Source organism: Sus scrofa, chromosome 6 (assembly GCF_000003025.6).
Source record: "Sus scrofa isolate TJ Tabasco breed Duroc chromosome 6, Sscrofa11.1, whole genome shotgun sequence".
NCBI lineage: Eukaryota > Metazoa > Chordata > Mammalia > Artiodactyla > Suidae > Sus > Sus scrofa.
In genome coordinates this window covers 27,189,265-27,212,657 of record NC_010448.4, presented here as the reverse complement: position 1 = coordinate 27,212,657, position 23,393 = coordinate 27,189,265, and the positions used below count along the sequence as shown (strand labels likewise).

The following is a 23,393-nucleotide window of genomic DNA, read 5'->3' as shown; positions in this document are numbered from 1 at the left end:
TCCCCTGAGCCTGACTGGTGGTGGTGATGATGTGCCTGAGTGTGGCTTGCAGGATGCGACTCAGAGGCTCCCCAGGCAAGAATCCCCCAATGGGACAGGGCCACCTGATGGGCACAGTGCGATTTGGACACAAAGATGCCTGTTCCAGTGGATGTGACTGGGGTTTTGGAGGCACATACTGAGGGGCTGCTTGGTCTGGAGGGTGAGCCACGCCCACTGAGCAGAGGCTTATCCATATTCTCCCATCTGGGGTGTAGGGGCTTCCCAGGGGGTCTGGGGAGCCCCGCCCAGAGCCCTGCCCTCTCAGGCCCCCTCCCCCACTCGGCCTCCTTACCCTGGTGGGGAATCTGGGTACAGCTCTCGGAGCACCGTGGCATCCACGTCCCCATCAGAGCTGAGGTCCAAGGGTGGAGGCCAGTCCTCGGCAGGGCTGCAGGCGTAGCGCAGTCTGTGGCTTGAGCGGCTGTACACGTGTCCGTCAGACACTGCAGGGAACAGACATTCAGCCTGGGCTTTGGCCTGGCACCAGGGAGGGACCTCACGGGTCTGAGGCCCCTGAGAGTATCTTCTCTCCAGCTCGCTGTCCCGCCCCTCCCCAAGCCCAGCTGCCTTTGCTCCTTCAGGGACAGCCCCAGACACGGGCAAGGCTGGGCCAGGCATGGGGTTGTGGAGAAGCTGCAGAGCTGGCCCCGCGCAGGGCAGTGAGCAGCCTGTCCTGGGAACAGCCTGGGCGCGGGCAGTGGCTCAGGAGCTTTGACAGAGGTAGTGCTGGGGCTGTGGGAGTTGAGACAGGCCTGACCCAGCCGGGAGTTCAGGGAGGGCTTCCTGGAAGAAGGGCTCCCAGAGCTGAGTCTAGTCTAGGAATTCACCAGGCGGAGAGGGGCAGGCCTGGCGGAAGGAAGAGAACAGCTCGGGCCACGGGATGAGTTGAGAAGACGGTGGAGAAGGGCTGGGGCCTAGAAAATGGGGAGGGGGGTGTCCAGAGGTCTCCGGGGTCAGGCTCACAGGTCCCTGCCCCCAGCCACACACTCTTCCCTTTAGGTACCCAGGGCTTCTCTGGGGAATCCTGGTAACTTCATATATCACACTCCCTTCTATTCGTTTTGTTGTTGTTGTTGTTTTTACCACGTAGTACATCAAGGCTCTGAAACGCCCCGCAGCTGAGAAACACATTTAACTGTGCTTGTGCAGCGTCTGGCCACAGAATCTTGTTTTCTTAGACCTGGTAACACTGCTTAGGAGATGCTGCTGGAGTACAATCTTCTCACTCTACAGCTGGGGCTCAGAGAGGCTCAGTGACTGGCCAGAGGTCACACAGCAAATTATTGGTGGGGCCAGAGGGCGGCTGGATGCCCTGGCTCCTCCCCCTGGGAGCTCTCCACATCTCAGTTCCTGACAGGTCTAGAGAGGTGGGGGGCAGCGGGAGCTGCAAAGATGGTTGAGACCTGAGGTCTCCCGGGTGCAGGCCTGAGAGCCCCCCACACTGAACCACACTACGGTTCACCCCTCTTTCCAAGGTGGCTTTTCTTGGGCCGCAGGGCTGAGCATCTGGGGAAATTGAGGCTGCCCTGAGGCACTCACCCAGACCCCAATCCTGAGACATCGAGCTGGGCAGAGCTCCCGAGGAACTGCTGGAGAGAAGCCCCCCCTTCACCCCCTATTCGAACTCCGCCAATTCTTATCTCCTCTCCTTTCCTCTTCCACGGAGACCCGAATCTCCCTCTCCCTTTCTTTACTCAAATTAAGAAGACCTTGGTTCATGATTGAGCACAAATCCAAGGTAAACATCCCTTTGCAGGCCTGGGAGCTGGGGAGGAAGAATTTGCGTCTATGAGCATGCGCTCCAGCCTCATGGGCTCCTTCACCTCCCCAGCAGTGTGCGACAGGCCCAGGGTGGCTGTCCTCCTCCCTCAGAGGAACAGAGAGGTGCGGTCACCTGCACTGAACCGCCAGCAAGTGAGAAATGAGAGTGGACCAGGACCAGAACTGACCCCCAAAGCTCACATTCAGGCCGTCCATCTGGTGGAAAGACAGTGTCCCTCCCGCTCCTCCCGCCCCCTCCCTTCCTCTTTCAGTCTCCCTCATCCCTTCCTTCCTTCACTCACTCACTCCTTCATTCATTCTCAGACACGTACTGAGCCCCCTCTGTGTCCCCCTCTGTGCCAGCCTACAGAAGGGCCCCGTGGCGGACAGAGGGGGACCAGCTTTGTCCTGAGGGCAGTGGGGAGCTACTGAGTGGTTCTTGAGCAGATGACCCACCTCCGTCGTGTGGGTTGTCTTGTAGAGAAGACCTTGGAGGTGCCGGGCCGGGGCTGGCAGGGGTGGGGGATGTGGCGTCAGTGAAGTGGCCCTGGAGCAGGTTTTCTTGGGGGCAGAGAGAATGAAAATGGTTAACCTTACTGAGCACTTACTCAGAAGCCAAGAACGGGGCTGATTTAGTCCTGGTGGTGACCTCTTGGGCGGATCCCTGGGTACCCACTGTACAGGTGACTCTCAGAGGCTAAGCCATGTTCCTGAGGTCCCCCAGTGAGAAGCGGAAGGTGAAGGCTGTTGGACGCCCAGGGTCTGAGGTGTGAGGCTTCAGGGGGTGGTGTTTGGGGGTGTCTGGGTGAGCACGGCGGGTGGATGAGCTGGAGCATCAGAGAGAGGGCCCGGGGCCTGGGGCTGGGCTGTGAGGGACCTTGGTGACTCTCTCCTCAGAGAAGAGGGGTCCACAGACAAGTCTGACAAGGCGCGGCTGGCGCGGCAGGAGAGAGACTGGGAGCGTGGTCACCAGAGCCAGGGGACAGCATGTCTCAGGGACAGAGGGTCCCCGGGGCCACTGGGTGGGCGCTTGTGGGTGCTCTGCCGCTTTTGTGTTCTCCCCACAGCTGCACGTGCTGCGGCTCCGTCTTCCCTGGCATCCTGCCAAGGCTCCTGGGGCCCCTGGGCGCCCCCCAAAGGCTGGCAGCAGGTGTGGGGCCATCAGCACTCCCACCGCAGGCCGAGGCCCCCAGGAGACGCCAGACCCAGAGCTGAGGATAGAAATGGACATGGAGGTGGCGGCCCCCTGGAGGGGTCTCCTGGCCACAGGGCCGCAGGGCTGCTGTGGGTCAGACTTGGCCTGGCTGTCACCCCACCTGCTCCGAGGTCAGGGCCAGGGTCTTGCTCATGTGGCACAGGCCCCGGGGCCCCACCGCCGACTCAGCAGGGACTAGCCTGCTCCAGGCCCATCTCTGGCTTCAAGGTCAAGGCTGACCTATTAGATTGCAGCTTGGGAACTCCCCCAGGGCCTTCTCCCAGGCTCAGAGTACCAGCCTCGGGCTCGGGGACCTTCAGACCATTCAACAAGTCCCTTGGGCTTCCCAGACTTTAAAGTGGGCTGCCAGGGCTCTTGCTGAGAGGATGAAATGAGGTCATTCCTTCCCCTGCCCCGGGGAGCATTGCCTCTGGGTCAGATCCCATGGCAGGCTCAGAGCTCGGCTCCTGGAGCGCTATGTGCAGGCCCTGTTTTCCCTGATGCGACACAGCCATCCTGTTTCAGGGGCACTGCTGGAGGGGTGGGCGCGATGCTAAGGAAGTGCAGGGAGAGGGATCCCCCCACCTGGGGGGTGGGTAAGGAGGGGCCGGAGAAGCTCCCTGAAGGAGGTGGCATTTGAACCAGAGCTGGAAGAACAAGTAGGCTTCTGTTAGTTGGGCAAGTATGGGGAATGGCATTCTGGGCATAGGGAAGAGCATATGCAAATGTGCAGAGGCAGGAGATGAAACCACGTGCAAGCCCCTGAGTCCTTGTGTTTTGAAGCAAAAGCCTTTTCCTTTAGCCTCCCAGGCCTCCCCTTAGACTCAAAAGGCTGACTCAAAAGTTAGTAATTAGAAAATATTGTTACAGCTAAAAACTAGTTAAAACAGTCTCCTCTGTGTTATGTTCTGCTTTGGCGCACTAACTGTTCCTAGCGGTTACTTTCTAGTTAGAGTTATATGGCACCTGGTGTTTTGTTTTCCTTTGAAACACCCCTAACACCCCGCTCCTCTTCTGAGCCTTCAAGAGAGAAGGTAAAGGTGCGAGAACCCCAAAGACCACCAGACACCGTCACCGGACCACCAGATACTGTCACCGGACCACCTGACTCTAACCTGGATGACTTGGGAATGGTCTGTGGAGGGAGAATGTAGGCTCCCTCTTCCTTATCAACAGCCCTGCCTTTTTCAAGCTAAACCTGTCACAGCCCTTGCTGTCCCCTCCCAAGGCAGGACACTGTGCTGAGGGCATTAGCCTGCTGTGGCCTCCTTCACCTGGCAAAGCAGTCAAGCTGTTCTTTCTGTTTCACTAGAAATCTGTCTGGTGTGCAGAGGCCACGTTTCGGCCACAGAGGGGCATGAAGGAGGTGCCCAGGGAGGAGCGGGGGAGTGGAGGACAGGCTGTCTAGGCAGGCCGCCTGGGCCTGGCTGGCACCATCCTGGGTAGGGGAGGTCGAAAGTGGTACCTGGGCTCCTCGGTGGTGGCGGGCACACTCTGGGCAGGAGCCCCGCACTCCCCAAGGGTCGGGCTGGTGACACAAGGGCGGGAAGAGGCAGGCCTGGTCTGGGCAGTGTCCCTGGATTGTTTTCTAGGGGAGTCCTTGGCTTCTGGGCAGACTCAAGGGGACTTGAATGGCTGAGTTTTCAACACCTATTTTTTATTTTTATTTTTTTGCTTTTTAGGGCCGCACCCGCAGCATGTGGAGGTTCCCAGGCTAGGGGTCCAATTGGAGTTACAGCTGCCGGCCTATGCCAGAGCTGCAGCCACACCAGATCTGAACCGCGTCTGCGACCTACACCACAGCTCACGGCAACTCCAGATCCTTAACCCACTGAGCAAGGCCAGGGATTGAACCCACAACCTCATGGTTCCTAGTTGGATTTGTTTCCCCTGTGCCACAAAGGGAACTCTACAACACCTGTTGTATTAACGCTGACCTTTCTCTTTAGTCTTCATTGTTGGGCAGTAAAAGCAGACCCCTGACCTGCAGCATCTTTCTTCCACTGTGGCCTCTTGCCCCCCTGGCACGGAGGACAGGCCCCCGTACCTTCAGCCTCCCTCGGGGGCGTGGGTGCCTAGCCCTCTGAGATGGTGCTGTGCAGTGGTTAGACCGTGGGCATCCAGGTCAGACTATCTGGGCTCACATCTGGGATCGAGCTGCCTGGGTGACCCCAGGCAGGTTCCTTAGTCACCCTGCTGTGGTCTGAATGTGTGTGTCCCCCTCAAATTCATATACTGAGCTCTGAACCCCCCAAGGTTATGGCACTGGGAGGTGGGGGCCTCAGGCCCTCTGCCCTGCAGCGTGAAAGTGCCCGGGCCCCTGCGGCTCCACAGGCCGGCTTCTCTCTCCCCGACTCCAGCAGGGCCCTCTTGAGGCCTCAGTGCAGGCTTTTGCTGTCACTGAAAGCTATCTGAGAGTGGAATGCAAGTGAGTTCCTTCCTGCTGCTTTAAGATAACTGGCCCCTTCCAAGAATAAGCTTGAGTCAGGCGACTGCATTTTGTAAAAAGCTTGGGCCAGATAGATACTTCTCAGACAGGTCAGCCCAAGAACTAGCCAGCCCCTCTGTGGAAGGCTCATTCCTTAATTGGGGGAGTCTCAAATCAGTTCTGTTCGCATTTTGGAGGCTCTCTGAGGATAGATTCATTCACCTATCATTCATGCCATCCAGTCACTTATTCATATAACCCCCCGCCCGGGTCCCATCCAACCCTTCTACCTCTCCCCCCCTCCCCCATCCATCTCTCCATCCATCTATCTCTCCATCCATCTCTCCATCCACTCGTACATCCCGCCCAACCCACACATCTGTCCAGCTTCGCCCATCCAGCTTTCCATTCATCCATCCTTCCATCCACCCACTCAGCCATCTCTCCCTCCATCCATGGATCCATTCACTCACTCATCCACTCAGTCCCCGCCCCTTTGCCCACCTGTCCATCTCCTCATCCCCCTCCCACTCCATCCTCCCATCCCACTCATCCACCCCTCTCTCTATCCATCCCTCCATCCAGGCACCACCTGGACCAGCCATCAGTACGGCCTGGACCAACACTAGCCGGTGCTGTTCCCTCTGACTCTTGGTGGACAACTGGGCAACTGTCGCCACTGAGAACATTATGTCCGGTAAGCGCCTCTGAGCTCCTCCTGATCGCTCGAGGCCTCTGGGATGCCTCTCCCGCCCCCGCCCCGCCACCCCATGGCAGAGCCACCACCACCTCCCTGGTGCCTCCTGGGCTGCAGTCAAGATGGGACTGGAGGCCGGGGCCCGGGGTGGGCAGCAGCTCACCGTAGCCGTGCTCGGACTCTCGATGGCGGCGGCGGCGGCGGCGACGGTGGTGGTGGTGGTGGCGGCGGCGAGGGCGGTGGCGGTGCCGCTGGAGCCGGGCTTGCCTGTCCCTGCGGATGCTGCCCACGATGATGGTGATGCAGGAGAGGATGATGACCACACCTATGACGGCACTCGCCACCAGCACGGGAGACACCAGCAGATGGCTGTGCTCTGAGCTCTCTGAGAACGTGGGGTAGAAGTAGCTGGTGCGGTTGTATCGAGCTACGGTGGACAGAGCGAGAGGACACTGAGCTGGGCCACGGGCCCCGCCGCATGCCTTTCCCTGCCACCCCAGCTGCCCTGTGAGTTAGTTGTCCCTCATATTCTGGCCCATGGACTCTATTCTGAGCGCTCCTGCCAGGAGGAGGGAGCAGCCTGCAGGAGCCTCTGCTAGTGAGGGCGGGCCTCCTCTCCTCGCCTCTGAAGCCTCTGGCCTAGGGGCTCACCCAGCTCAGAGACAGGAAAAAAGGCAGGCGGTGGACTTGCTCAAGGTCACAGAGCAAAGTAGTGGTAGAGCTGCGGTGTGAACCCAAGACTCTGAGTGCTCAAAAAGGACCCTGCTCCACTAGGACATGAGGCAGGAAGGCCAGAAGGACTTGAGCTGGAAGGCATGGAGGATACACAGAGGTTGGAACATGAGGCCTAACCATAGAGGCCAACACTGACCTCCTGCCTCAAGGGCGAAACCTCCCTAGGGGAGCTCAGGCAGGCCTGGGGCTGTGGGCAGTAACGGATGCAGACACTTCAGGGGCTTGGATCAGATCAGGAAAGGCCTCTCCAAAGAGGTGAACCTAGGAGGTCTTCCAGGCAGGTTATGGGCCAGGGCAAAGGTGCAGAGGGGTGGGAAGGGGCTTCCAGGAAGGAATTGGCACTGCGGGGGGGATGTGGAGATGCAAGAACCCTCTCTGGGACCAATAGCTAGCTCCCTGAGAGCCTGGGAAAGAAAGCTCCTGGGAACCATTGTGGCTTTGTCCTCTCATAGGATATGAGGATGGGTTCCTGGGGGCTGGGGTCCCAGGGAGGGATTCGAATCAGCCAGGAACACCCATGGGCACTGGCTGCCTCACTCAGGGGGAGGCAGCGTGGCACTAGTGAGCAACTGTGACTGCCACTTGGGCTCCTCCACTTGAGCTGGGCAAGGGTGTGGTTTTCCGCTTTTACAGATGCATGGACCAAGGCTTGGCACCTAGTCCGTCATCAAGTGACCAGCCATCGTCACTCACTCTGTGGCTGAGCCAAGTGAGAACTCAGGCCAAAGCTTCAAAGTCCAGTGCTCACTCTCCAGTATTCTTTGCCCCAGGCCTGAGCTTTTCGTGAGGGTGCATTTCTGCCAGCCATATGGGTCAGGCGCAAGCACTTCTGAGCCCTGTCCTGAGAGGGGTACGTCCCCCTGTCTGTCCTCCTAGAGCCCATGTCCCAGTCCCTGCCTGCCGCTATTTCCTAACTCTGTGCCAGTGGCAGACATTACTAATTAGCAGGCATTCTCTTCCTGTTTGGCCCAGAGGCAGCCGCAGCATCCTTTTCGACACAGCACTTCACACAGTGAGCACATCAGCCATGAAATGCAGCTTTTGGCCACCAGTCATCTAGGCTACCGTGCCGCCAGCCCTGGGCCAGTGGCCAGGCTTTGGCTTGGGCTGGAGCTGAGCCAGTGGTCACTCCACTCCCAAATTCTCTCTAATGAAGTACCGGTCAGCTGGCCATCCAACCAATGTTACTCTCTTCCTCTCTACCATGGCCTTTCACCTTTGAAGCCCATGGCAGGACTTTGAAGCCCAAGGTCAGGGACATCAGCACTCCTTGGGGAGGGTGGGCTCTCCACTGTTCTGCTCAGTATGTTCCAGCTGCTGCAGTGGCTTGGAATGCACCAATCACCTCACGATCCAAGGCAGATGTGCTACTGGAAAGCTGGCCATGGCCAGGCTGCAGGTGCCCAGAATGAGAACCTAGGGTTGGATGTGCTTGTGTGTGCACCTGCCCTGATCAGCATGCAGAACCTGCCCCAGAGTTGCCAGTCTGGTGGGGTCACCTTGAAGATGCCCTTCCCTCCACCTGCTGCAGCGCTAGAGCCTCACCTTCCTGGCAGTGCCAGGCTCATTACCAGCCAGGTGTGGAGATGGCAACACCTGTGCCTGCAGATGGAGCCAGTTGGCACAGGCATCTGCCTGCATGGCCGGTTGGGAAATTATCTTCCAGTCACCATGATCGGCAGAGGTAGGTGCTGCTTTAAATCATGAGGGAAACTATTCCAATTTACAGGCATAGCGCCCATGTCATCAACAAGATACACATGACTGCAGGGAAATAACATGACGCTAGATCCCTTCCCACCTCTCGGCCTCCCTGTCCCCCTGCACCAGCTGCAGCAAGGACAGAGGAGAAGGTGAGCTTTGCCTCTATCCTAGACTTTCTTTCTAAGCAGCTTCTGCAAAGGTGCTCATGATCAAGAGAAAATTGTACCACAAAAATAGCAACTCTTCCCTGAGAAGCAGCCTTCCCACCACACACCAGCATGAGTTGCTAACATCTCCTGAACACCTACTGTGTGTCCTGCACCATGCTTCATAGTTTTCATGCATTATATTATTTCATTTAATTCTTATGATGGTCCATGAGGGGATCCACAATTAACAGGTGGAGAAAATGGGCCTCAGAGAGGTTAAGTAATCTGCACAATGTCACACAGCCCACAAAGGACCCAGGTGAGTGGGCAGCCAAAGCCCCATGCTCTTAGCCAAGATGCTTTTCTGTGACTACCAGGCACTGTGCACTAGAGCTCGTGTTGTGAGGACTTGGCTAAAATAAAATTTTTCTCTAAAACCATGCTTTGCTTCTTTTGGGCCACTTTATATGTAGTCAAAGTAGACCATGACCAACGGTCTTATTCAGGTTGATGGTGTATCAGCAGCTGAACAATGCTGGGTTTGGAGGGGCTGACAGGAGCCAGACCGTGAGAGTCCGAAAGGTCAAACAAATCAAGAGGCTCTATCTCAAGGGCAACAAGACGACGCGAAGGGGGGCTGGTCAGCGTGTTTTAGGAGCGCCCTCTAGCGGCAGCGTGGAACACAGGGTGGGCAGAGACCGGTGAAAAGGCTGCTGGAGGGTCTGCATGAGTGGGCGTGGGGGGCACGCAGGGGGCGGAGCACACCGGGCGCGGCGTGGGGGCACGCAGGGCGGCGTGGGGGCACGCAGGGCGCGTGGGGGCACGCAGGGCGTGGGGGCACGCAGGGCGTGGGGGCACGCAGGGCGTGGGGGCACGCAGGGCGTGGGGGCACGCCGGGCGTGGGGGCACGCCGGGCGTGGGGGCACGCCGGGCGTGGGGGCACGCCGGGCGTGGGGGCACGCCGGGCGTGGGGGCACGCCGGGCGACTCGCCGTTCACTAATTAGGTACAACTGAGCGTGGAACCCGGCTCAGGTGAAGGCACTTGGCGAGTAGGTTTCTGAGCAGAGCGTTCCTCCACCACCAGCGTTCTCCCGAGCAGGCCTCAGATGGGATCCCAAGGCCCTCCGGGGCTAGCATGGCACCTGGGCCCGTGGGTTGCCGCAATGCCAGGCAGTAGCCAGCTCTGGCTCGTGCAGACTTCTAGGCTGGGACTGGGAGCCCCAGGTGAGTCGGAAGGTGCTACATGAGTGCAGCCTGGGTGTAGGCCTGGGTCTGGGGCTTGCCTCCTCTCTGTGTGGATGCTACTGTCACCCCCATTTACAGATGGGGACACTAAGTTTTGGTGAGCTGAAGTTTGCGCCTCTGGTCTTGTGGCAGTGCTGGGAACTAAACCCAGGTATGACTGATCATCCACGGACTCGTGGCCTGGAGCAGGGGGAGAGAGCAGGATGGAGGCAGAAGCAGGAGAGTTGGGTTCTGTTCCTGGTTTTACCACTCACTCGCGGTGCGCTCTTGGGCATGTCCCCTGTGCACACTGGACTTTCTGGGTAGCTGTCCGCGGAGAAGCTTATTCTGGAACCGTTCTCCCCTGCAGGGTGGGTGAAGGGATGTGAAGGGGTGGGAGGAAGTGAGATCCAGGCCTGGGGTGCGGGATGGGGTCAGGGCTGGCTTCCAGTCTGGGAAGCATGTGGAACATGCAGAGCTTGGAAAGCGGGGAGACCATCACTACACTCAGCTGCCCACACGCTGAGTGTAGCGTGTGGACAGCTCCAGGGTCGCTCTGCGCAAGGTACAGGGACGAGCTCTTTGCCGCCTGAAGCTACCTGGGAGCACTGACAAAGGAAGGGTGCTGAGCCAACATCTTTAGCCCTCCAGTCCTGCCCACACCCTCAGAGACGCTGGCCAGAGGGAGAAGGGAGGCCAAAGACTGAGGTCTGACTGATGGTTCCTGTCACAAAAGATTCCGAAGACATTTGTCTTGCCAAGTGTGGCCTTAGTAGTGCACTTCTTCCTCCACTGCTGAAACCACCAGGATGAGGCTGCGAAGTCCCTGGGAGGAATCTGGGGAGCAGGATTCAGGTCCCATCTTCCTGCTGGTTCCATCCTCCCAGCAGGGACATGGAGAGAGGCTGGGGCGAGGGGTGTGACAGGGCAGGCGCACTTGCTTGGGCACTTTTGAGTTTCCTCCTATTCTTTTTATGAGCAACCTCTTAGCCCACTTGCTGATAGCCATCCTCTGGTCACCAGGAGACCGTGAGGAGCCATCGGAGTGCTGGGGGCAGGTCGGGGACAGCCACACAGAGGGGCTGGGTCTTGAAGGATGAAGCAGCAGAACAAGATCAGGGAAGGAGGAAGGGACATGGGCCAGAGCACAGAGGAACGAGGTGCCACCAGAGCTCAGGAAACAGGAGGTGCTCCTGGGGTGGATGTCGCCTCCACCCTGGGACTGTGGGGGTGAGGGAGAGGCTGCGTGGTGTGCGGGATTCTTCTCACAGTGGGGATATGTTCCTGTGAGACGTCAGCTAATGTCATGTCAAGGCACGGACACCTTTTCCTTGGCTGTTTGTGGCATTCCTAGTGGTCAGATGGTGGTGGAAAGGACTGCAACGTTAAGTAATCCCCCTGTTAGTCAGTCCTCCATAAGGGCGGTCAACCAACCAGCCACCCCCCTCCCATGTATTTATCTTCCTGGGCATCTGCTGAAGATCCAGTTGCTCATCCATCCATCCATCCCCCCGCCCACCCAGCCATATATTCAGTCATCCGCTCACCAAGACTCACTAAGCGCTTGGTCTATGCCTGGACATATGCTGGGGACTAGGAATGTGCATATGACTCAGAATAGAATGAACCTCTCAAACTGCAGAAAGCAAGAAGGCCCTCACAGGTGCCCCAGCGCCGAGGGAACGTCTCGGTACCCCATGGAGCTCCCTGCTCTTGCTTGATGTGCAGCAGCCCTGCCTCCCTCTGTTTCCATATCAGAGTTAATAGAGCCCTCCACTGCCAAGTAGACCTTTTCAGCCACTGCATTAAAATATAACTGGAAAAATATGTGACCCACTCAGAAGTCTTTTATAAGCCTGTGAATATAAGCTGAAAGTGAAGTCACCAAAATTAACTCGCAAGTACCTCTACATATCCAAACTCCATGACGGTGCAGTGGTAAACTTAGGGAGTTTAGATAAGCAGACGAACATATGAGTTCATTTTTTACTATTGTATCAAAATTCACTGAGGTTTTATCTCTGGTTTGATGAACTGAAAAACCCATTGAAACAGCATCACAAACCACTTTTCCCTGTTTCTGCAGAAGTGGTGAGCTGGCTGACTGCAGAATCAAGCCACAGCCAAGGCAGACTTTCTACGTGAACCCACAGAAAACTTGTTTTCTTGCTAAAATCATCATGGCTCCCGAGCTCATTTTCTTTTTTTTTTTTCTTTCTTTTTTTTTGCCTTTTCTTGAGCCGCTCCCGCGGCATATGGAGTTCCCAGGCTAGGGGTCTAATTGGAGCTGTAGCCACCGGCCTACACCACAGCCAACACGGGACCCAAGCCGCATCTGCAACCTACACCACAGCTCACGGTGACGCTGGATCCTTAGCCCACTGAGCAAGGCCAGGGATTGAACCCGCAACCTCATGGTTCCTAGTCAGATTCGTTAACCACTGCGCCACGACGGGAACTCCCAGAGCTCATTTTCTTACCTCTTCTGTCACCACCTAGAGTTGATTCTTAAGCTATTTTCCAGAGAACACAGGTTTTTATGACACCGGCAGTCACTGTGTCCGCTTGCTGAGTAGGAAATAGTGGAGCTGTTGAGAAGCAGATGCTGGTGGGAGCGGGGGCTGGCTGGGCTCCCCATCAGCATGGGGATGAGCTCTCCCACCCCAGCTTGCATCATGAGACTCAAAACCATGGCTTCAAAAAATGGCCGTTTACTACAATGTGGGCTTTCCAGGAAGTTCATGAGTAATTGACATATAAAATGTTAAATTCATGAATGTGGCCGATTATCATCAGCTATCCTGCCATAAGCTGGACCAGCCTAGAGATGTGTTCTTGGGCCACAGTGGCTAAGCCCCCTTCCTGAGTACTGTCTTGCTTGAATTTTGCTTTGGCCTTTTGCTTTTGTGGGTTCTGATTCTGGAACATATTAGAAGTCTGGGATCTTGTCCTCTGCTCCACAGTGATAGCCTCAACTCTTGGAATTTACAAGGGCATGTGGGAAACCAGCACCAGGGCAGCAGTATATTAAAAATAATACATCATAAGTAGAAAAAGACTTATTCCAGGGATGCAAAACTGGTTTAAGACCAGGAGATTTATTCATGTAACTTGTCACTTTAGTGGGTAGGAAGAGACAAACTAATAACCAGGTCAAGATAGATACTTTTTGGTCATGATAAATCCTGGTGATCGCATCTGACTGTAGCATCACACTGAACCATGGAGCTTTGGAGTAATTTGTCAGTGTGTGGTTTGGGGACAACATTGAGGAGTATTTTGGCCCAGGCCCTGGACCCTCTCAGCTCTCAAGATTCTTTTGCAGCCCTGAGCTGGGGCAAACCAGCCCTAATCCTAAGGCATTTACTCACCAACACTCAGTATCCTGAGAAGGTGAGTGTCTGCTAGGAGAAGAGTTACTCCTTAGCCATCATCCTGGGGGCTGGGGGAGCCCAGAGCTCCTCCACCAGAGCTGACCTGCATCTTGTCCTAGGATCTGGCTAAGACAGACAGACAGTCCTAGGTTCAGATCTTGGCCTTGCCTCTTGCAGGTGGTGCCCTCTGGGCAGTTTACCCTTCCGAGCCTCCGTCACTTCATCTGCAAAATGGGAACAGCCACCTCAAGCACACTGCCTAGCAGGATGCTTGGCACAAAGCAGGTGCTCAGTGGATGGCAATTAAGCCTTCAAATCCTAGAAAACATTCCCAAGACACAAGTTTTAAGTGTGAAAGGCCAAAGAGTAAAGTTTCAAGAGGAAAACCCTGTCGAACAGCTCTACGACCTTGCATTTCTGAAATAGGACACAGGGACTAGCTCTGAAAAAAACTGGTAAGTTGGACCCTATTAAAATAGAGATGTTTGGTGGGAGTTTGGGCTTCCAGGTGGGCAGGGGGCACAGGGACTGAGATGTGAACAGGGTCAAAGCCATGGCTGAAGCAGGGGGAGGGTTTTGAAAGCCTCTCTAAGTCATTTGCCACCTGCCCCAGGACCCAGACAGGACAGTGTCTGTAGAGGTGCCTGGAATGGGTTAATAGATTCCAAGACACAGAAAGGTCCTCTGACATCTTTATGGGATCCTTCATTTTTGCACAATTAGTGGTGGCCCTACCATCAGTTGTAGCGGTTCAGTGTCAATTTTAAGCGAGTATGGTGCGACTTGTGGTGATACGGGAAAAGTAATTTGGAAACCTAGGCCTTCAGTTCAGTGAGGGACCTAAAACAGCCTTTCGTCAAATAAGTGCTAAGTAAAAAGCCCTACAGGATTTCTTTTCAGTTCAAAAAATGCAAGTCTTAGCAGCAGCTGATAGGAAGTGTGTGCTCTTTACCCGGGCTGTCTTTTGATGGTGACTCGTTACCAGTGTCTTTGGTGCCTCTGATTACCTATGTCTCAGTATCAGTATCACTACTTCAGTGCTTCCAATCTTGGGAAGGTTTTTCAGTGGGAGTGTAGTTCTTGCTTGTCTATTAAACTTAGAGACAGGTCCTCATTCAGTGTTTTTTTTTGTTTGTTTTTTTTTGTTTTTTTTTTTTTTTTTGCACATGGACTTCCCAGGCCAGGGATTAGATCCAAGCTGTGTTGTGACTTATGCTGCAGTTATGGCAATGCCAGATCCCTAACCTGCTGTGCTGGGCCAGGGATGGAACCCATGTCCCAGTGCTTGCAAGATGCCACTAATCCCATTGCGCCACAGTGGGAATTCTCCTCTTTGTTTTTTTTTGGTTTTGTTTGTTTGTTTGTTTGTTTTTTTAGGGCTGCACTCACAGCATATGGAAAGTTCCAAGACTAGGGGTTGAATCTGGGCTACAGCTGCTGGCCTACACCACACCCACAGCAACGCAGGATCTGAGCCGTGTCTGCGACCTACACCACAGCTCATAGCAACACCGGATCCCCGGCCCACCGAGTGAGGCCAGGGATCGAACCCGCATCCCCATGGATACTGATCGGATTCGTTTCCCCTGCGCCACAACGGGAACTCCCTCATTCAGCTTTTATTACATTTTTTGCATTCTGCTCTAAAGCAAAGCCAGTGTTGAACAAAAGGATGTTGCTCTGTGCTTCCTTCTTCTCCTGTGTGTCTTTCATCAGCTTGCCATCCCCGTGGCTCTTGTAATAAGGCAGTGGTGTATAGCTGGGCCTTTGGCCCTTGTGCACTTAAAAATAAATCCCACTGTAGGGGAAAGGCTGGCTGTGCTGGGATTGAGCAGAAATTGACTTTGAAATGATAGGGAAGCATTTGTTAAACCAGACACACTGAACTTCAGCCGCGATGGTGGGTATACTGCTTTGTTCAGTGTTTTTATTTAATGCTCAATAGAATTCCCATTTTAAAAGAATTTAAAGGAGCACTCCACAAGCTTCTGAATATACATACTCAGTTATAAATTCCACACCGTCTGGGAATTTGATAGTCATGTTGGTTTAGGTAATTGGATTTTATGCTTGGTAGATACACCGGTGCACAGTATCTCTAACGTGTAAATGATCCTCCTGCTCCTCACAGGGGTAACACGGGAGCCATGCCACAGTGCTCTGATTCGCGTTGCTTCGAGAGGTTGGGGACATACTGTGCACATATTAATAACCGTGTGTACTGTAACAGTCCTTAAACTATTGGGATCACTGGTGTTAGAGGTACTTTTTTATCTTGAAAAAAATAGGAGGTTTTAAAAAAGTTTAAATTATTTCATGAACAGTCCTTGAAGTTTTGTTTAACTTAAAGCCCGAACTTTCAATGATAGACAAAAAACTCTTTACCAGGGCTGCCACCCAGCTTAAAAGGTACCCACCTTGGCTTTCACATTTATAAAAATGTATTCTTTGAAGCGCAGCAGTAGACTCCTCTGTTCCTCAGGAGGACCAGAGGGTATCTCCTAACTGTATGCTCTGTATCATCTTATTTTCTGTAAACTTTGAAGTTCAATATGCATGAAGTAGATAATTATATATGAGTTAATAAATACTTTATATATAAAAGTTAAGAATATCTGTTAATCCAAAGACACCATCGTAAGAGTCAAATAGCAATCCACAAAGAGGGAGAAGATTTTCGCAATGATATAGCCAGCACTGGACTCACATTTGGAACATATAAAGAACTACAAATCACTTATAAATAGACCCAATGAAAGGGATGGGCAAAGGCTTGAATAATCACTTCACAAAAGAGGATAGCCAGGGCGCTAAATACACCACACTTAATCATCAGAGAAATTCAGATGAAAACCACAAGGTGACATTTCTGTCATCTACCAGAATGGCTCAAGTGAAAAAAACCCAGCCAAGTGTTAGTGAGGATGTGGGGGAACTAGAATTCTCGTCTACAGATGAGAGGCATGTGGAATGGTACAGCCACTCTAGAAAACTGTTTAACTCCTTCTATTAAACATATGTATATCCTGTAGCCCAGAAATCCCACTCCTGAGCAGAATGCATTCTCCAGCAGAAGTGCATCAGTATCATCACCAAAAGCGCAGAACTGCACTAGAACAGTGCTGTCTGATGTAGTACCACCAGCCACATGCAGCTACTTAAATTAGTTAAAATGAAATTAAAATTCAGTTCCTTAAAATTGAGGATGATTCAAAGAAATGGAAAGATAGCCCATGCTCCTAGGTTGGAAGACTTAATATTATTAAAGTGACCATACTGCCCAAGGCAATCTATAGATTTAATGCAATCCCTATAAAAATATCCTGGACATTTTTCACAGAACTAGAACAAATAATCCTAAAATTTATAGGGAACTACACAGGACTCCAAATTGCCAAAGCAATCCTGAAAAAAAAAAAAAGAGTTGGAGGTATAAACCTCCCAAATTTCAGACTGTACAGCAAAATTAACAGTAATCAAAATAGCATGGTATTGACACAAAAACAGACACATAGATGGAACAGAATAGAGAGCCCAGAAGTAAACTCACCCACCTGTGGTCAATTAGTCTATGACAGAGGAGGCAAGAATATACAACGGAGAAAAGACAGCCTGTTCACTAAGTGGTGCTGGGGAGACTGGACAGCCACATGTAAAACAATGAGATTAGAACATTCCCTCACACCATATACACAAACTTTGAAAGTGTTCAAAGACCTAAATATAAGACATAAATCTATAAAACTCCTAAAAGAGAACACAGAACACTCTGACATAAATTGTAGCGATATTTTCTCGGATCAGTCCCTGAAAGCAAAGAAATAAAAGGAAAAATAAACAACCAGGATCTAATTAAATTTAAAAGCTTTTGCACAGCAAAAGAAATGATCAGATGAAAAGGCAACCTACAGAATGGGAGAAAATATTTGCAAATGATCAGACCGACTCGAGGTTAATGTCCAAAATATACAAACAGCCCATACAGCTCAATATAAAGAAAACAAAAACTGAAAACCCAAACAGCCCAATCAATAAAAACAGAAGGTCTGAACAGAAATTTTTTCTTTTTTCTTTTTTTTTTTGTCTTTTCTTGGGCCGCTCCTGCGGCATATGGAGGTTCCCAGGCTAGGGGTCTAATCGTAGCTGGTAGCCGCCGGCCTACGCCAGAGCCACAGCAACTCGGGATCCGAGCTGCGTCTGCAACCTACACCACAGCTCATGGCAACGCCGGATCGTTAACCCACTGAGCAAGGGCAGGGATCGAACCCGCAACCTCATGGTTCCTAGTCGGATTTGTTAACCACTGCGCCACGACGGGAACTCCGACATTTTTTCTAAAGAAGACATACAGATGGCTAACAGGCACATGAAAAGATGCTCAACATTGCTAGTTATTAGAGAAATGCGGATCAAAACTGCAATGGGGTATCATTGCACATCTATCACAATGGCTGTCATCAAGAGGACCACAATAACAAATGTTGGAGAGGATGTGGAGAAAAGGGAGTCCTAATTCACTGTTGGTGGGAGTGTAAATTGGTGCACTACGGAAAACAGTATGGAGGCCCCTTAAAAAACTAAAAATAGAACTACCATATGGTCCAGCAATTCCAATCCCGAGTATATACCTAGAAAAAATGAAAACACTAATTTGAAAAGATTCGGGCACCCCAGTGTTCGTAACAGCACTGTTTACAATTGTGAAGATAATGGAAGCAACCCAGATGCCCACCAGCAGCCAATTGGGTGAAGAAGATGTGGTATATATACCCACTGGAATGTTACTCTGCCACACACAGAATGAAATACTGCCCTTTGCGGCAACGTCGATAGACCTAGAGAATATTATGCTTCGTGAAGTAAGAAAAAGACAAATACTGTATGACATCACTTAAATGTGGAATCTAAAAAATAATGCAAATGAATGTATATGCAAAATAGACTCACAGATTTAGGAAACAAACTTGTGGTTACCAAAGGGGAGAGGGACAAATTAGGGATATGGGATTAATAGATACAAATGACTATATATAAAATAGATAAGCAACCAGGATATACTGTATAACACAGTGCATTATACCTATTATCTTATAATAACATATAATGGGATATAATCTGCAAAAATGCTAAATCACTATGCTCTACACCTAAGCGAACACAATATTATAATGACTGCATGTCAGTTAAAAAATTCAGTTCCTCAGTTGCACTAGTTCTATTTAAAGGGCTCAGTAGCTACATCTGGCTAGTGGTTATCATAGTGGGCAGTGAAGATACAGAAAATTTTCATTATTGCAGAAAGCTCTATTGCACAGCACGTTCCTAGAATGTTCACTCTTCTCTCATAGCCCCAAACTGGAGACTCCTCAAGTGTCCATTAAAGTAGAAAGGATAAGTTATTTGTGGTATATTCACGCAGTGGAGGTCCACATGGTGATGAGAAGAAATGATCTACAATTAAATGCAATACCGTGGTGAACCTCACAATAGACTGCTGAGCAAAAGAAGGCGGACACCAAAGAGGACTTACTGTATGATTCAAAGGTCAAAACCGAGCAAAACCAAGTCATAGTAGCAGACGTCAAGACAGTGGTTGACCTGGGCATAGCACAGTGACCAGAAGAGCATGTGGCAGGAGTTCTAGGGCGACGTGTTTCTGGATCTGAGTGTGCTCCATTTGTGAAGATTCATTGAACTGTACATTGGATCTGTACACCTTCTCTGTATATGTTATACAGAGGTGCGCTGGTAAACCTGCTTTCCAAGAAAAATAAAAATCCCTGATGTGTAGTGTTGTTTGCCAAATCCCAGGGTGTCAATATTGCCATCATGGTGGATTTCAGGGTGGTTGCCAACCATTAAGCAACAGGTCATGAATCTCCTGTATTTTTAGCTATTCACTCTTGTGAGCTGGTATTTCTACTAAACAAACTAACAAACAAAAAGCCCACCCCAGAGAACCTCAAGGAAGAGAATTCCTGAGTTCCGTTCCCATTCCTCAGAATGTCCCATTCCAGATGTTCAGAGGTCCTCCTGGAGTCTCGGGGCCTAGAGAGGAAGGACAGCAGGCAGGAGGGGAAGGGTTTGCTGTTCTGACTGTCTGCTGTCTCTATGTTAGACTGAGGGGGGACCAGGTTTTAAGAACGTTTGTCCTTTCGAAGACTAGTTCGGCAAGCCAGTCTTTCTCTTCTCATTCCCTTGCAATAATTAGCTTAGGTGTGGACATGCGGCTGCATTCTGGCCAATGGCACATGGCAGTGGTGAGCTGGGGCACTTCTGGGGAAAGTTGCATCAGTGTCTGGGTTGATGGTACCATCTCGTGATGCAGAAAATGTTGGATCAGGAAGATGGAAAGCATCTGGGTCCTCAGCGATGTCCATCCTGGACCAGTGACATTGAGAACCCTAAAGCTGCTCCATCTCAGGACTTCCCTGCCTATGTGGAAATGATAAATGGCTTCACTGTTACCAAAAAAAAAAAAAAAAAAAAAAGACATAACTTGGTCACAGTTTTACTTTCAGAAGAGGGCTGCTTTTCCTCTGCATCTTCACTGAGAACAGGGCAGCAGGCTCCATGTGGAAAGAATACTTTTTTTTTTCTGTCTTTTTGTCTTTTCTAGGGCCACACCCGTGGGACATATGGAGGTTCCCAGGCTAGGGGTCTAATCGGAGCTCTTGCTGCCGGCCTAGGCCACAGCCACAGCAACTCGGGATCCGAGCTGAGTCTGCAACCTATACCACAGCTCATGGCAACACTGGATCCTTAACCCTCTGAGTGAGGCCAGGGATTGAACCCACAACCCCATGGTTCCTAGTTGGATTCGTTAACCACTGCGCCATGACGGGAACTCTGGAAAGAACACTTTTTATGTGGAGTCAGGCTGGGAGCACCAGAGTTTCAGCCATGACCACGCTGGGTGACTTGGTCCAGTCCCCAGTCCGCATCTCAGTTCTACATCTCTGGTGTGAGGCCGTTGGGGTAGAGCCCTGAGGCAGGTCCCATGGGGTCAGCAGATGACCTCTTACATCCAGTCTACATGGGAGGGAGGACCTGTTTTTCTCCTGTCATCCTGTCCTGTGCCTTTGTTGGGGCCTGGTGAGAGCCTATGCGATGTGGGGGGCCAAGTGTGCCATGCTGCATCCCGGCACCACCTGGGACTGGCTGGGAAGAGTGAAAAGGTGTGGTTTTCCCTCAGAACAGTCTTGGGGGGACTCTGCAGGAAGACTGAGTTCTGTGGCTGGGGTTTCAAGAGCCAGAGGAGAAAGAACAGACCCTTACTGAGCATCTGTGTGCTCGCCAAACTCAGTCAGTCTGCACGCTGAATCTCATGATCCCATTTCACAGCTGAGTAAATAGAGGCTTGGATGATTTAAATACATTTCCTCCATCTTTCGGCACTTGCTCTTACTACCGCATTAGGCTATATCCCCAGCCTAAGCACCAGTCCTGAGGGAGACAGGTATCCTCCAGTGCCTGAAGGGCCTTGTGGCTGGGCAGAGGAAAGCTCTGGTATGATACTCTTTTTTTTTGTGGTCTTTTGTCCTTTTAGGGTCACACCTGTGGCACATGGAGGTTCACAGGCTAGGGGTCTTATTGGAGCTGGAGCCACTGGAGCCACAGCAGTGCCCGATCCGAGCCGTGTCTGCGACCTACACCACAGCTCAAGGCAATGCTGGATCCTTAACCCATTGAGCGAAGCCAGGGATCAAACTCGCAACCTCATGGTTCCTAGTTGGATTCGTTTCCGCTGCGCCAGCACGGGAACTCCTGGAATGACTCTCTCTTGAGCAAGGCCTGGAGGCCACCCATATCCATGTAGTCCAGGCAGGATTAGGTGAGAGCAGGGAGAAACCCTTAGAAGCTGATGGTCTGGGGACTAATGGAGGACTAATGGAGGTGCTTTTAATGTAGAGAGAAGCAGAGAGAAGGAACTCCAGGAGGTGAAAGTGTCTCAAGTTCTCAGAGGGCCTAAGGTGCCCAGTGCCCTGGGCTGCAACCTGGAAACCTGTCTCCTCCTCCAGTGGTCCCTGGGTCCACTGGGCATGTGGCTTCTCTCTTGGGGCCTCTGGGAAGCACACAGGCCTGCACGCTTCTGTGGTGCTGTCACAGAGGACAACCAGGCTTTCTCATCACCCTGGGCGTGGTTCCAGGTGCAGGCGGAGGCTGAATTTCGGGGTAGCTCTCGGGACCCCGGGGCAGAGAAATGGCGATGTCCTTACACAGTCCTATTTGCATATACATCCTCCCCAGTGCATTTGGCTTTGGGGTGCCATGGGTGACAACTCTGGGGATCACACTTCCTTGGTAAGATTTCTAGGTACAGAAACCACTTGCCTTCCACCAACCCAAGGCTCAGTCTCTGGCAGATTAGGACAAAGAGGGACAAAAGGGAGGCAAAGAGGCTGGTTAGGAGGCTGGGACAGGAGTCCAGGTGATGACAAGGGTGTCCTTGGTCCTGGGGGTTAGCAATGGAGGTGGCAAGAGGGGGTCAGGTTTGAATGTGAACCTATTAGGACATTCAAATTAATCGGTTTCGGGGAAGGAGAGTGGCAAAAACTGACCAAGTTTGGGGCTTGAGCACACTGGAAGGACTGAGCTGCCATTGGCTGAGATGGGGAAGATGGTGGGCAGGATGGATGGCTGGGGGACTAGAAGTCAAGATTTAAGGTTTTGGAGTTCCCGTCATGGCTCAGCGGTAACAAACCTGACTAGTATCCATGAGGCTGCAGTTTCAATGCCTGGCCCTCTCAGTGGGTTAAGGATCCGGCGTTGCCAGGAGCTGTGGTGTAGGTCGCAGACACGGCTCGGATCTGGCATTGTTGTGGATGTGTTGTAGGCCGGCAACTGCAGCTCTAACTCGACCCCTAGCCTGGGAACTTCCACATGCCACGGGGGTGGCCCTAAAAAGACAAGAGACAAAAAAAAAAAAAAAAAAAAAAAAGGGTGGAAGGTTTTTAGGGTTCCCTCAGAGATGCTCTGCAGACACCAAGAGGACATCCGAGTGGAGATTTGGGGCGGACAGGTGGAGATATGAGTCTGGAGCTGGAGATGTAAATGTGGGGGGCTGTCAGGGTGGGGGAGCTGCTCAGTGCCATGAGGTGGATGACGTCGCCCAGGGAGCCCACTGCCAGGGGACGGGGGGGATGCAATAGCTCTGCCAGCTGGGAGTGCTCTGCACAAGCTGGGGGTCCTTCTGCAGTTGTTGTTACGGTGTTATTTGCTCAAGCCAGGTTGATGCCCTCTTGCCAGGGACTCTAATCTAAACGGATTGTGCATTTAAGACTGAGATCAGCTGTCAGATGCTGAGCACTCACTGCAGTCCGACTCTGGGCTCGAGCTGAAGCCTCTGAGGAGGGCCAGCCAGGAGAGTCATGGCCTCGCAGAGTGGACTGTCCACTCGGGGTGGGGGCGAGGTGAGGTGGAGGAGAGGACTGGACTCCAGCCTTGTCTTTTTGTCGAGCTCTAGTTTATCTAAAATTGAGCCCTGGAACAACTCCCTGGGATGTATCCCTGCCCCCCACCCCAACTCTCCAGCCGTGTCACCTACATTCTTCCTGTCATGGAGTTTCAGTTTCTTCAAGCGTGGAACGGGCACACTGACCTCTCTGCAGAGATGCTTCAAGGAAGCAGGGGGGCCACGTAAAGAAATGATCATAAGACCTTGGAAGCCCTTTACCAGTGGTATCTCATTAGATCCTCAGGGCAACCCTCTGAGGGGGACAGTCTCATCAACTTCCATTTTATGGGTGAGGAGACTGAGGCTCAGAGAGGCACGACTAGCTGGAGTCCCTCCTGTTCCCTTGCCGGCTCCAGGATCGGATCTCAGCAAGGTGTGGACAGGGAGTTCACTGCACAGGCTAATGATCATCAGGTGGTGCCTGCATGTGCTGAGGGGGAGTCTGATGTCGCTCCAGGCTCAGTAGGACAGACTGCTGCAATGGATGGGCCATGTCTGCTCTGGGCACGGAAGTGGTAAATGGCAGAATGTGTCCCATCCTTTGCCTTCCTAGCTCTCAAGTCCTTCCTTCTCTTGGCAGTCAAGCCCCTGCAGAGGTAACAGTTCCAGTGAGCAGAGCAGAAAAC

General features: G+C 52.4%; 1 protein-coding gene and 1 long non-coding RNA gene across 2 annotated transcripts in view; one reads left to right on the top strand and one right to left on the bottom strand.

Annotated features, from left to right (window-relative positions):
• Positions 1-23,393, bottom strand: part of BEAN1 (brain expressed associated with NEDD4 1) — a 41,727-nt gene that overhangs the window by 5,092 nt on the left and 13,242 nt on the right. Inside the window, exons 3-4 of the mRNA XM_021093984.1 lie at positions 6,287-6,550; positions 335-485 (exon numbers count right to left, since the gene is read on the bottom strand). Coding sequence (XP_020949643.1) covers positions 335-485; positions 6,287-6,550 — 415 coding nt within the window. The remainder of the gene's footprint in view (positions 1-334; positions 486-6,286; positions 6,551-23,393) is intronic.
• On the top strand, positions 9,688-19,766 carry LOC110260931. The gene is made up of 3 exons (XR_002344550.1): positions 9,688-9,936; positions 13,488-13,765; positions 18,659-19,766. It is a non-coding gene; the product is annotated as an uncharacterized LOC110260931 (long non-coding RNA).